Below are 13,159 nucleotides of genomic sequence, written 5' to 3' on the forward strand. Positions count from 1 at the left end.
TTGAAAAATTGAATGAAAAAAAGTCAGTATAGTACGTCGAAATATTTTGATGGAAAAAGTCATAGTATAGTACGTCGAAATATTTTGATGGAAAAAGTCATAGTATAGTACGTCGAAAAATGTAATGAAAAAAAGTCATAGTATAGCATGTCGAAAAATTCCGTGAAAAAAAGTCATTGTATAGTATGTCAACATATTTTGAAGGAAAAGTCATAGTATAGTATGTCGAATAAATGTCATTAAAAAAAAAGTCATAGTATAGCATGTCGAAAGATTTCATGAAAAAAAGTCATGGTATAGTATGTTGAAAGATTTTGTGAAAAGATGAGCCTCCCTGTGGTTCTCCAGCTGCCCCTTCAGCGTATTCTGGAGGATGAAGATGCAAAAAAAACACATCACAGAACACAGTCATTCAAATATAAAAATCATGTCGTTCGGCTTTTGCAGTTCCCAGCTGTGTACAGAAGGTAGTGTTTTTCAGGTCCACCTCTCCTCACCTTGATGTCCTTGTCTTCATCCAGTCTGCTATTCCTCCCCCAACACGTCATGTCTTTTCTCTGGGAACCAACAAAGAAGACAAATGAGCTCTTTAAAAGAGGCTGTAATGTCAGCTTCAGGTATTCTGAAGTTCTGGACATCAGAGATAATGATATTTTTGGGAAGAGTAAATCACACTGAATGATGTCTGAATGTTCATGTCTATTATAGACCATATCCTAATTTCATTTCAATGTCATTAATTTTCAAGAAGTACATAGTTAAAAAGTACAAGCTAAAAAGGCCATTGAATTAAAAATATTTTGTATGGTTTCAATGTTCAACATTAAACACAACGCAGCTGGTAATGACAAAAAAATCGGCATACATATGTGTATCGATTTTTTCCCACCCCTAGTTTTTAGGAAACACTAAATTACTTATTTCTGTGGCACTGGGATCGGGCATCTGCCTACAATTCTAGGAATAATAGTCAGACTTTGAGGCAAATTGTAGCACATTAAAAAAAGAAAATGTATTTAAATAACATATACAGTCTCCATATTACTTTAGCCAGGAGATAAGTTGAATAAAGATGACAGACTTTTGACTCAATATATTGGAGTAATGCTAAATTACTAAACTTATTATTGGTGGCATAAATATTAATCAGATTAAATTGATTGTTATTCTAAATTAAAAAGTAAAATAATCCATCTCCCAGACTTGAGTTTTTCACTGTGCAATAACAGACCTCTAAATTTATCCTTTAAAATAGCGACCCCTGCTGATCGATTACTGACATTAGAAAACCACATCTCCCTATCCCACTGATTTTCTAAAAAAGATTCATCTGTTGAACATGCATGAGTTTCCTGGATAAAATGAAAATCAGCACATTCACCTTTGTGATATAAAAAAGGAGCTTTACTCTTAAGAAGCTCTCATATGCTTGGCACTTGTAGACACAACAGAAAGACAATTTATACAATATCTCATCAGTATGAAACTTATAATTAAGCTCTTATTCATCAGAATATAACACGTTGATTCTTTGCACCTTAACGTGGCAGTCAGCAGTATATTTTTGGCATCATTGGGCAAAAGTTCCATAATAACCTTTCAGCATGTTCTGAGAAATAACTAGGCTTCTGCACCTCATCATGGCTGTTTTCAGGCGTGACGGGAGACTTTGACCAATCACAAGTCATTTTTGAGAGAGCGTTCCTATTGGCTGTGCTCTGGTCATGTGACCGGAACTTGGCGTTCCTTCAACAGATTTTACAATGGCGGCCGCGTCACAAACTTTCTCATTTGTCCGAGACGAGAGATGGAGTTCACTGAGCGGTTTCACACAAAACTAAATTATACTACGACAAACTGACACTTTCTTGACTTGAAAAATTATCTTTTACATTGACAAACATGATGTGTGATACGTGGCACAATTCAAACGGGATAAGAAATATCTGTCTCTCTCCGTTGACTACTGTTCATATATTTTCTGAAATAAAGTCCCATGGGCTCCACCGGACAGGGCGTGACTTTGGCTCTCTATTTCTCGCCTCAAATGTTTTCAGAAACATCTTGTAGTGTACTGTTTAGCTGTAAAATGAGAACGTTTGTGACCCGGCAGCCATTTTGAGATCAGTTGAGGAAAAACCAAGCATCGCCCACCAGTTGGAGCAGACTTTCTCATTTTACAACTAAATAGTACACTACAAGATGTTTCTGAAAACATTTTAGGCGTGAAATATGCATTGCAGTAACAGAACATTGATTCATATTTGAAAAGTCGTAATATTACGAGAATAAAGTCATAACTTTACGGGGAAAAAAAGTTGTAATATTCAGAGAATAAAGTCGTAATATTCCGACTTTTTTTCTCGTAAAGTTATGACTTTATTTTTGTAACATTACTTTTTCTTGTAAAGTTATGACTTTATTCTCGTAATTTTACGACTTTTTTCTCATAAAATTAGGACTTTATTCTCGATATATTACAACTTTTTTTCTCGTAAAATTACAACTTTATTCTCGCAATATTCCGACTTTTCTCGTAAAATTACGACTTTATTCTCGTACTATTACGACTTTTTCTCAGGTCAAGTTATGACTTTATTCTCTTAATTCTACGACTTTATTCTCGTAAAATTTCGACTTTATTCTCGTAATAATACAACTTTTTTTCTCGTAAAGTTATGACTTTATTCTCATAAAATTATGACTTTATTCTCATAAAATTATGACTTTAATCTCATAATATAACAACTTTTTTCTCGTAAAATTACGACTTTATTTTTGTAATATTACAACTTTTTTCTCATAAAGTTACGACTTTATTTTTGTAACATTACGACTTTCTTTCTTGTAAAGTTATGACTTTATTCTCGTAATTTTACGACTTTTTTCTCGTAAAATTATGACTTTATTCTCGATATATTACAACTTTTTTTCTCGTAAAATTACAACTTTATTCTCGCAATATTCCGACTTTTCTCGTAAAATAACGACTTTATTCTCGTACTATTACCACTTTTTTTCTCGTCAAGTTATGACTTTATTCCCTTAATTCTACGACTTTATTCTCGTAAAATTTCGACTTTATTCTCGTAATAATACAACTTTTTTTCTCGTAAAGTTATGACTTTATTCTCGTAATATTACGACTTTATTCTCATAAATTTATGACTTTATTCTCATAAAATTATGACTTTAATCTCATAATATAACAACTTTTTTCTCGTAAAATTACGACTTTATTTTTGTAATATTACAACTTTTTTCTTATAAAGTTATGACTTTATTTTTGTAACATTACGACTTTCTTTCTTGTAAAGTTATGACTTTATTCTCGTAATTTTACGATTTTTTCTCGTAAAATTATGACTTTATTCTCGATATATTACAACTTTTTTTCTCGTAAAATTACAATTTTATTCTCGCAATATTCCGACTTTTCTCGTAAAATAACGACTTTATTCTCGTACTATTACCACTTTTTTTCTCGTCAAGTTATGACTTTATTCCCTTAATTCTACGACTTTATTCTCGTAAAATTTCGACTTTATTCTCGTAATAATACAACTTTTTTTCTCGTAAAGTTATGACTTTATTCTCGTAATATTACGACTTTATTCTCATAAAATTATGACTTTATTCTCATAAAATTATGACTTTAATCTCATAATATAACAACTTTTTTCTCGTAAAATTACGACTTTATTTTTGTAATATTACGACTTTTTTCTCATAAAGTTATGACTTTATTTTTGTAACATTACAACTTTCTTTCTTGTAAAGTTATGACTTTATCCTCGTAATTTTACGACTTTTTTCTCGTAAAATTATGACTTTATTCTCGATATATTACAACTTTTTTTCTCGTAAAATTACAACTTTATTCTCGCAATATTCCGACTTTTCTCGTAAAATAACGACTTTATTCTCGTACTATTACCACTTTTTTTCTCGTCAAGTTATGACTTTATTCCCTTAATTCTACGACTTTATTCTCGTAAAATTTCGACTTTATTCTCGTAATACAACTTTTTTTCTCGTAAAGTTATGACTTTATTCTCGTAATATTACGACTTTATTCTCATAAAATTATGACTTTAATCTCATAATATAACAACTTTTTTCTCGTAAAATTACGACTTTATTTTTGTAATATTACGACTTTTTTCTCATAAAGTTATGACTTTATTTTTGTAACATTACGACTTTCTTTCTTGTAAAGTTATGACTTTATTCTCGTAATTTTACGACTTTTTTCTCGTAAAATTATGACTTTATTCTCGATATATTACAACTTTTTTTCTCGTAAAATTACAACTTTATTCTCGCAATATTCCGACTTTTCTCGTAAAATTACGACTTTATTCTCATACTATTACCACTTTTTTTCTCGTCAAGTTATGACTTTATTCCCTTAATTCTACGACTTTATTCTCGTAATAATACAACTTTTTTTCTCGTAAAGTTATGACTTTATTCTCGTAATATTACGACTTTATTCTCATAAAATTATGACTTTATTCTCATAAAATTATGACTTTAATCTCATAATATAACAACTTTTTTCTCGTAAAATTACGACTTTATTTTTGTAATATTACGACTTTTTTCTCATAAAGTTATGACTTTATTTTTGTAACATTACGACTTTCTTTCTTGTAAAGTTATGACTTTATTCTCGTAATTTTACGACTTTTTTCTCGTAAAATTACAACTTTATTCTCGCAATATTCCGACTTTTCTCGTAAAATAACGACTTTATTCTCGTACTATTACCACTTTTTTTCTCGTCAAGTTATGACTTTATTCCCTTAATTCTACGACTTTATTCTCGTAATAATACAACTTTTTTTCTCGCAAAGTTATGACTTTATTCTCGTAATATTACGACTTTTTTCTCATAAAATTACGACTTTATTTTCGTAATATTACGATTTTTTCTCGTAAAGTTATGACTTTATTCTCGTAATAAAATCTCAGATTTGTTTTCCCCTCAATGTGGCCCTTATACTCCGTCGTAGGAATTTTTGCCCAATGATGCCAAAAACATTCTGCCTACTGCCACTTTAGACCTCAGTGTAAACAACACTGAGGTCGTGTTAGCTTTACTTTAGCTTTACTCTCCATCAGGATGCACTTCTTTAACACAACAATAAACACTCTAACGCTCCTTTCTCACCTTTTCCACCGCCGGCTACAGACGACTCCTTTACTGTTCGTCTCTGGCGGTGAGATCCTCCTTTAAGTTGTATCCTTGACTTTTCATCGCTGTTCTGCTCACTTTAGTCACCTCAGGCCGGTGACAAAACGTTACCAGAGCATCGATAGCCAATTAATTCGTTAGGGAGAACATATGCCAGTCTTTTTCTGTGCAAATTGTTGTTAAAAATACACAGTTTATCGAGAATTGTGCTTTCCCCCGAAGCTCCGCGACGGAAAACGCTCCTACTTCCGGCGTCATCTTGAACGCCTCCCCATGTGTTGCCATGTGTTTGTTGGATGGGTTGCCAGATCTGAGTTACAGTTTCCAGCCCAATCATAACTTTTAACCAGACCAATTCAATAACAAAAAACATAACCTAACTCCCAGCTTGCTGGAGAAACTGTGGAAATCTGAATGCACATCATTACCACATTTTTTGGGATTGTTCAAGATTATTGTTGAGAGAGATTCATGATGCCTTACAAGATATTTTCAGATGTCATGTTCCCATGGAATGCAAGACTTTATTTTTTGGACTTATGCCTCAAGAATTGTTGAAAAGAGACAAATATTTATTAAATATATTGCTGGTAGCTGATAAAAAGGCTCTTACGAGGAAGTGGTTATCACAGGCAAGCCCAACTCTGAATACATGGATGAACATTGGAGAGGATAACAGCATATGTTAACCATAAACTGGAATTATTTGTGTCACGCTGGGACAACTGGGTCAACTATGTAACACCCCACAGGCCAGATTTTATTTTTACAAATCTATGATTGTATGATAATGAAAAGATCACTCCCTATTTGTTCATACTGTTGTTTTCAATGTTTGTTTTTATGTGTATAACAAATCTCAAAATATGGCACTTTAGACAGACATGGTTGGGTGGTGTATGTATACAGGATCTGTAAATTATGTTGTGTATTTTGTTGCAAAGTGTCAATAAAAATATAATAAAAAAAAAAAAAAACATAACCTTGCCAGAAAACCTGAGTAAAACCATTACATGCGCAATAGAAAACACATCATATAATAAGCATACAAAGCTTCATAGCTTCATATGTACATCAAATAACCAAAAATAAAATGATATATAAATAGGCTACTGCAACCCACAAAGTGCAGTTAGACAATGAATTACACAAATTCTCATGTCAGTGACTAGCTACATCCACAAAATATTTTGGTTTCTGCCCTAGAACACAATAGCCTATTCCTACTAAGCTGTGGCTGTCCAATGCACCTTATTTTTTCCCTGATAATGCAACACTGTGAAAAACAAATCTATGTTGAAATCAGTAGGAGGAGAGTTAGTAACGTTAGCTGTTAGCAGCCGGTGCGCAGCACTGTCCTGCTCGGATAAATAACGGAGATACGAACGTTAACGGAGGTGCCATTGAGTTATTACTATGAGACGTTCAAGGGCGAAGGTAAATTACAACATTATCTTGATGTGCTCAAATGAAATCTCGTAAAAAGTAAAAAAAATAGTTTTTGGTTTAACTTCCTAAAACTAGCTCTAAGCAGCTTGCTTTTAATCAAAGCAAATATTTAAAGTACTGTGTACAGTACCATCCCTCCCCGAAAAAAAGCGCTCTCCCGGAAGACACTGTAATTTACCATGTATATAATGTTTTTTATGTAAAATATATCGAACATTGAATGACAACAGATCTAAAATGTTATTCCTTCATTTAGCGCAAAGATTTCAAAAGTGGCAGATAAAATTTCTGAGTGGGAGACAAAAACAAGTATTTGACTGCCACAGTGGCAGGCAGTGAAAAAAGTTAATTTCAGACCCTGATGTGGGACAAAACCTCACTGAAAGAATTAGTGATTTTAATACACATGCTGGCTTCTGTAATTATATTTAATTTTGTCATGAATTAATAGTGTGTATTGTTGGTGCAGTGTAACTGTTTGCCAGCGCATTAAATTGAGCAAACAAGTAGTTCTCCTCACTGACGACGTTGTCCCCCACGGTGCTTCAGACTAAACAACTGATGCATTAGATCATTCAGCACATCGTGCCAATGTAAGCAAGCATGGTTATAATAACTCTCTCTTGTTTAAAATCTCCAGAGCAGCTGGAAAAACTTCAACAACAACAACAAACTGAAGTGAATGAATAATACACAACTGTTAATTTCTGGCCAAATTCTCTTTCTCTAGTTTGAGTACAGAGCCAGCTGGATACTTGCACCTTTTGGAGCAACCCCAGACCCACGGTTACTACACATTTAAAGTGCTCTGGACAACAGTAGCACGAGTAAACATTGTGACTAATTCCCTCTCAACTGGATGATTCTGTTGGTACTCTAGTTAGCTATTTTATTTATCTATTTTATAAAATGTGACAGTTTCAGGACATATACAACTGCCCTGATGATGCTGCTAAAAGCTTTTTTTTTATTTAGCCAAAGTGGTTGATGTTTTACCATTCTCAAAGTAAAAGCGATGGAAGTCATGTCCTTCCACCAGGTTGCCCAGGGCCTCAGGCTCAAAGGAAGTTAGACCAGGATCACAAATCTTCCTGTTTCACACAAAAAAGATTATAGGATCAGCAAAGGACATAAGCAAATCTGTATAGCCAAATGCAGAGGGAAAGAAACTTACGCATAGGACTCAAAGTCTCCATTGTTGATAGACTCAATCAGTTAAGGTTAGGCATTGACCTTGAACAGTTAAGGTTAGGCATTAACCTCGAATGGTTAAGGTTAGGATAGGCCGCCTTTTTGCAAGTTTTCACAATTTGTGGGTTACCTTCTAGACACAACGGTCAATCACTGCTCGCAAAACTCACAAACTCCAATCAAACTGTCAAACTAGGCAGCACTGTATGCAAAATCCCTCCACACTAGGGCAACAATGATTAACCAGCAACACAAAACAAGGTAAAACTCATTCATTATCACACCTTTTAGCTGATTTATTTATTTCTTAAACATGTTAAGCCATCTATTGCCGTGCTGGCAACAGGTTCACACCGTATAAGGAGTGGTGCATTGCATTGACATCATACGTTTCGTCAAAAGAAATGTTTATCATATTTTCCCCTTACAAAAGAAGAGACCAACCAATTGAAAAGAGCAAACAGTAAGGATGACGAAGACACTGGCATTGTCCTGCAGTGGTAAGGAAGCCACTGGTTGGTAGAAGCACTGATCGTCAAGGAAGACATCCCAACATTTATTACAGTCCAGCTCTCATTTGACACCTTCCCTGCTGTCTTACCATCCTCGTCTGACTGCAACGTTCTTCAATCCAATGCTTTATGACGCTTCCGGACATATTAGCCCAACCGTCAGGTTAACACTTAACCAGACTGAAGGTAGAGACTATAGTGCCTTTGCTCCATCTTCATCATCTCCACCTTATCTGTGCAATTGGCTAAGTAACACACTGGAAATGACGAGAATAAAATAACAGAAACCCTACACACAGTCATACAATACAAGTACAAACATTATGAAAAATGACTTTGTTTTCTTCTCATTTTTATACAAAATGTAAGGGGTGCCTCAGCAACCAGGAGATTATTTTTCCTCCTCTTAGATATGAGCTTTTGATATTTACGCTGGATGTTAACCATAACTGTGTTATTGTTTTTTCAACAGTTCTATGATACTGGAGGACATTAGAAACATTTGGGACAGGACGGATGCACAACATTAACAAACGCAAACAAACAAGTCAGTGATTCACAAATCAAACAGAAGATATTATAGTTTCATATGATCTTACTTACAATATTCCCCCCCATGCACTACACAATAGTCTTGAATTTTCATATATTACATATATGCTACATTCTCTTATTTCTTATTTCACTGATATAAAGGCAAACATATCTCGATGCAAAGTGTAAGCTGCTCTGCTTTTCTTTACATTTAAATTAGTATTATAGGTTGAAATCGGACAATTCAAACAGAATGACTTAGCTCATAGCAAACATAAATGTAGCTCATAAACTGGATTTTACGTAAACTCTTAATTCCTCTGATAGCAAGAATAGCAATTTCAAATGTTTGTTTTTATCAACAATCACAATGTATATACATCACCAGAACTAAAGCAAGCTCAATTTTAACATTCTGATCTTCCAAATGTTTCTGTATTGCACACACATAAATACACATAAAAATACTGAACTAATTTTTGGGAGAGGTTACAGTAGTAGATTTTTAAACATCTCTATTTTATATTTAAAATGCATACCAAAACATCTTAAAAAACAAACAGAAAAAAAATGTCAATATGCTTGTTTCATAATGTCCAAATACGGTGTGCAGCCACCCGGTGGTGGTTTCGAATGATGTCCATTAATAAAATGCCGTAACAGTAAAATGTATTAATACTTGTATCCTGCGATGTCATGTCCTTCTAGGAGGGTCAAAGGTCAGAGAGCAGTCATGGGTTGGCTAGTTGGCTGCCCTACAAGATTTGCTGATGGGATTTTTTATTTTTTATTTTTTGACCACATGTTGATATTCCATTAACTGCAAAAAAAAGAGAGAGAGAGAGAGAGAACATAAATGTGAATCTATAGGGTACACAAAGCAATGACAGTAGCTGCTCTTCATTTTCACATTTTGTGCCTCCTCATCTTGTGACCCGGAAATCGATCTCAGCTCTCAGCAATCTCAGCAACATCCCAATTCCTAAAATGCATGCCAAAGGCTTGCCGGAGGAGCTATAAGCAAGGATACACCGGTGTATCCTTTGCGGAAGTGTTTTCGGCAACATACACACAGCTGTGACACACAGCTGGAATAATCTCAAACCATGGCAGGACTCTACGAATGTAACTGTTCCTTTTGTATTCATCCGTTGTAGTTATTTAAGATGATCAAACATTCTGCCATTCACCGTTTGTGTCGCGCCTCGTATTGGGTGTTGTTCTTACCGCGTTCTTTAATGACATTTCAACTTGATATCACTTAGGTTTTTCTCTTTGAAGGTAGGCTATATCCAATTCATCTGCTATAATTGTGAAATGATGTTTACAAATGCAAACAGCTGCTGACGGCAAATTATTATATCAAGAACATTCTCGTACATTCTAATTTGCTATATTTCATGTTGTTATACAGATAGACAGAAGTGAGTTGTGTGTATAATATATATCACTCATTCATATAATGCCTCTCTTTATAGTATTTCACTGCCCTCTCTGGTTGAAAGTTTCAAGTCTGTTGCACCTTTGACCACTAAATCATGATTGTGGTTGGGTGTGGTCAGAAGTGTGCTCCTTTGCACCTGTAACCACACCCAACAGTGATGTCACAGTGTACCAACCACACCCTGGAGTATTCTTTCAACACTGTAGTAAGGTGGAACATTTTGACCACTGGAGGTCACTCTTTCTCTTTCTTTCTCTTCAATCAAGCTTTCTGCTGTGTGATTCTTACTGTCTCTTACTGGGAGGGGATGCTGGGCGAGCCCGAACGATGGAAGTGGATGTTCTGCCACTTGCCGTCGCGGCGGTGCCACACACGGGTCTCCTCAGACTGCATGGTGCGGGGCATGCCGCTGGTATCCATGTACTGGGTCAGTCGAATATAGGCAATACACGCTGCATTTTCCCCAATTAGGTGCACGTGTGGGTTCAAGAGGATGGTGTGCACTGGCTTGTTCCCTTTGGAGAGAGCTGGACGGGAGACAAAATGGCTGATTACAGGAAGGAAATGCCATTTAATAACACATATTAAATGCACATAATGGATATCATTATACACTATTATTGTACATAAATCACTTGGATTTGGGAAATTATAATACAGTAGCATGATTGTTCAAAAGAAAAACACTGACCCTACTTTACTACCAAGGGTCTACTAACTGATGTGAAAACGAGAAGAACTAAAAGTCTCCATATGTTGATGTTGGATAGTGGACAAGCACAGGCTCGCCAAGTGATTGAGGTTTCTAGGACATATCTGGTTTATCTGAACTATTTTTACCCTGACTGAGGACACTCTGCCATTTATAGCAGTCATTCATTAGTGATTTTTTGCTCCAAGGTTAGTCCATAACCACAGCCATGTCCTTGTAGTGTACCAGCAAACATGTTCTGTAAACTGATAGGACTGAATACTGATATAGAACAAACAATTTAACCCTTACCCACTAATGCACTATATACACTCTCTTTCATACCACTTTCACTGTGTTGGGGCTCTTCCTTATTTACTAAATGAAGAAGGTTAGATATTTTGTTTTTCTCTTTACATCATGTGTTTGTTTCCAGGTCTGGCTCTACCTCATCTGCCCACTAGGTTATTTCAGTGAGTTCCCTGCACACCTGCACTGCACTCTAACACCCATACTACCATACTATTTAGTATGCCAGAAAAAAAGATTTAGTGTGTCCCAATACATAGTATTTCAAATGCAGTATGCCAAAAATACCAGGATGCCTTATGACATCTGATCGTATTTTGCAGTATGCAAGCCAAGATGCTTTTCTGGCTATTCTGACCCACAATCCTCAGTCATGACAAAGTAGCATGCATGCATTTTACATAAATGATTATTTTCATTGTCGATTAATCTGTCAACTTTTTAATCAATTAGTTGTTTTGTCTATAAATTGTCAGAAAATGGTGTAAAAAGTCAGTCAGTGTTTTCCAAAGCACAAGATCACGTCCTCAAATGTCTTGTTTTGTCCACAACTCAAAGATATTCAGTTTACTGTCATAGAGGAGTAAAGAAACCAGGAAATATTCACATTTTAGAAGTAGGAATCAGAATGTTTTTTTTTTCTTAAAAAATTACTCAAACCGATTAATCGATTATCAAAAGTTGCCGATTAATTTAATAGTTGACAACTAATCTATTAATCATTACATTTATATAAATGGCTCTTGCGGGAGGACAGTTGTTGTAGTGTGGGAACTATTCTAGTTACCTTGTCTGTAACTGTTGTTGATGTTCTGCCTGCATATGGTACTGTGAGAAACGTATGAACTTGCCAAATACGGATAAATTGTTGGCAGTGACATGTAAAATCGTCAGGCCGTCTGCCACTTTGACAGACAGGATGAATAGAGAATCAGTTCCCGTTAAGAACGGGTTCTTACTTGTCTAATTCCTTGGCTTTTCATGCCTCCATGACTATCAATTCCTCTTATATTGATGCTTTCCCACAGTCCCGCATGCCCAATGACGCATGTGGAACATGTATCATGTTTCAGTTTGTTTTAGACCAAAGCCATGGTGGAGAGAAAAAAAAAACGCTCTACAGCGTGGCGCTACCTAACCTGAGGGGACCAATTTATTTTTTCCCTGATAATGCTTCATTATGAACAACAGATCTGTGTTGAAATCAGCAGGAGGAGAGTTAGTGACATTAGCTGTTAGCAGCCGGTGGGCAGCACAGTCCTGTTTGGATAAATAACGAAGATACGAATGTTAACGGAGGGGCCATTGAGTTATTATTGTGAGGCGTTCAAGGGCGCCACAGTGGCAGGCAGTGAAAAAAGTTAATTTCAGACCCGGATTGTGGGACAAAACCTCACTGAAAGAGTTAGTGATTTTAGTACACATGCTGGCTTCTGTAATTATACTTCATTTTGTCATGAATGAATTAATAGTGTGTATTGTTGGTGCAGTGTAACTGTTTGCCAGGGCATTAAATTGAGCAAACAAGTAGTTCTCCTCACTGAGGACGTTGTCCCCCACGATGCTTCAGACTAAACAACTGATGCATTCGATCATTCAGCACATCGTGCCAATGTAAGCAAGCATGGTTATAATACATTTATCTTGTTTAAAATCTCCAGAGCAGCTGGAAAAACTTCAACAACAACAATAAACTGAAGTGAATGAATAATACACAACTGTTAATTTCTGGCCAAATTCTCTTTCTCTAGTTTGAGTACAGAGCCAGCTGGATACTTGCACCTTTTGGAGCAACCCCAGACCCACGGTTACTACACATTTAAAGTGCT

The 13,159-nt window shown here is 35.4% G+C and overlaps 1 protein-coding gene and 1 long non-coding RNA gene across 9 annotated transcripts in view; both read right to left on the reverse strand.

Moving 5' to 3' along the window:
• Positions 1-205: 205 nt before the first annotated feature.
• Positions 206-5,486, reverse strand: LOC119484737. Its single transcript, XR_005206108.1, has 3 exons — positions 5,177-5,486; positions 498-557; positions 206-366 (listed from the first exon to the last, which is right to left on the reverse strand). It is a non-coding gene; the product is annotated as an uncharacterized LOC119484737 (long non-coding RNA).
• A 2,625-nt stretch (positions 5,487-8,111) lies between these two features.
• camk2d2 (calcium/calmodulin-dependent protein kinase (CaM kinase) II delta 2) overlaps positions 8,112-13,159 on the reverse strand; it is a 45,114-nt gene continuing 40,066 nt past the window's right edge. For 5 of the 8 annotated variants that reach the window (XM_037763787.1, XM_037763784.1, XM_037763789.1 and 2 more), the window contains 2 exons: positions 10,629-10,857; positions 8,112-9,706 (listed from right to left, as the gene is read on the reverse strand). In XM_037763787.1, the coding sequence (XP_037619715.1) occupies positions 9,703-9,706; positions 10,629-10,857 (233 nt within the window). In that variant the 3' untranslated portion in view covers positions 8,112-9,702. Of the gene's footprint in view, positions 9,707-10,618; positions 10,858-13,159 lie in introns of all 8 variants that reach the window. The other 3 variants (XM_037763792.1, XM_037763788.1, XM_037763785.1) reach the window with 1 other exon arrangement.

Source organism: Sebastes umbrosus, chromosome 3 (genome assembly GCF_015220745.1).
Source record: "Sebastes umbrosus isolate fSebUmb1 chromosome 3, fSebUmb1.pri, whole genome shotgun sequence".
Classification (NCBI taxonomy): domain Eukaryota; kingdom Metazoa; phylum Chordata; class Actinopteri; order Perciformes; family Sebastidae; genus Sebastes; species Sebastes umbrosus.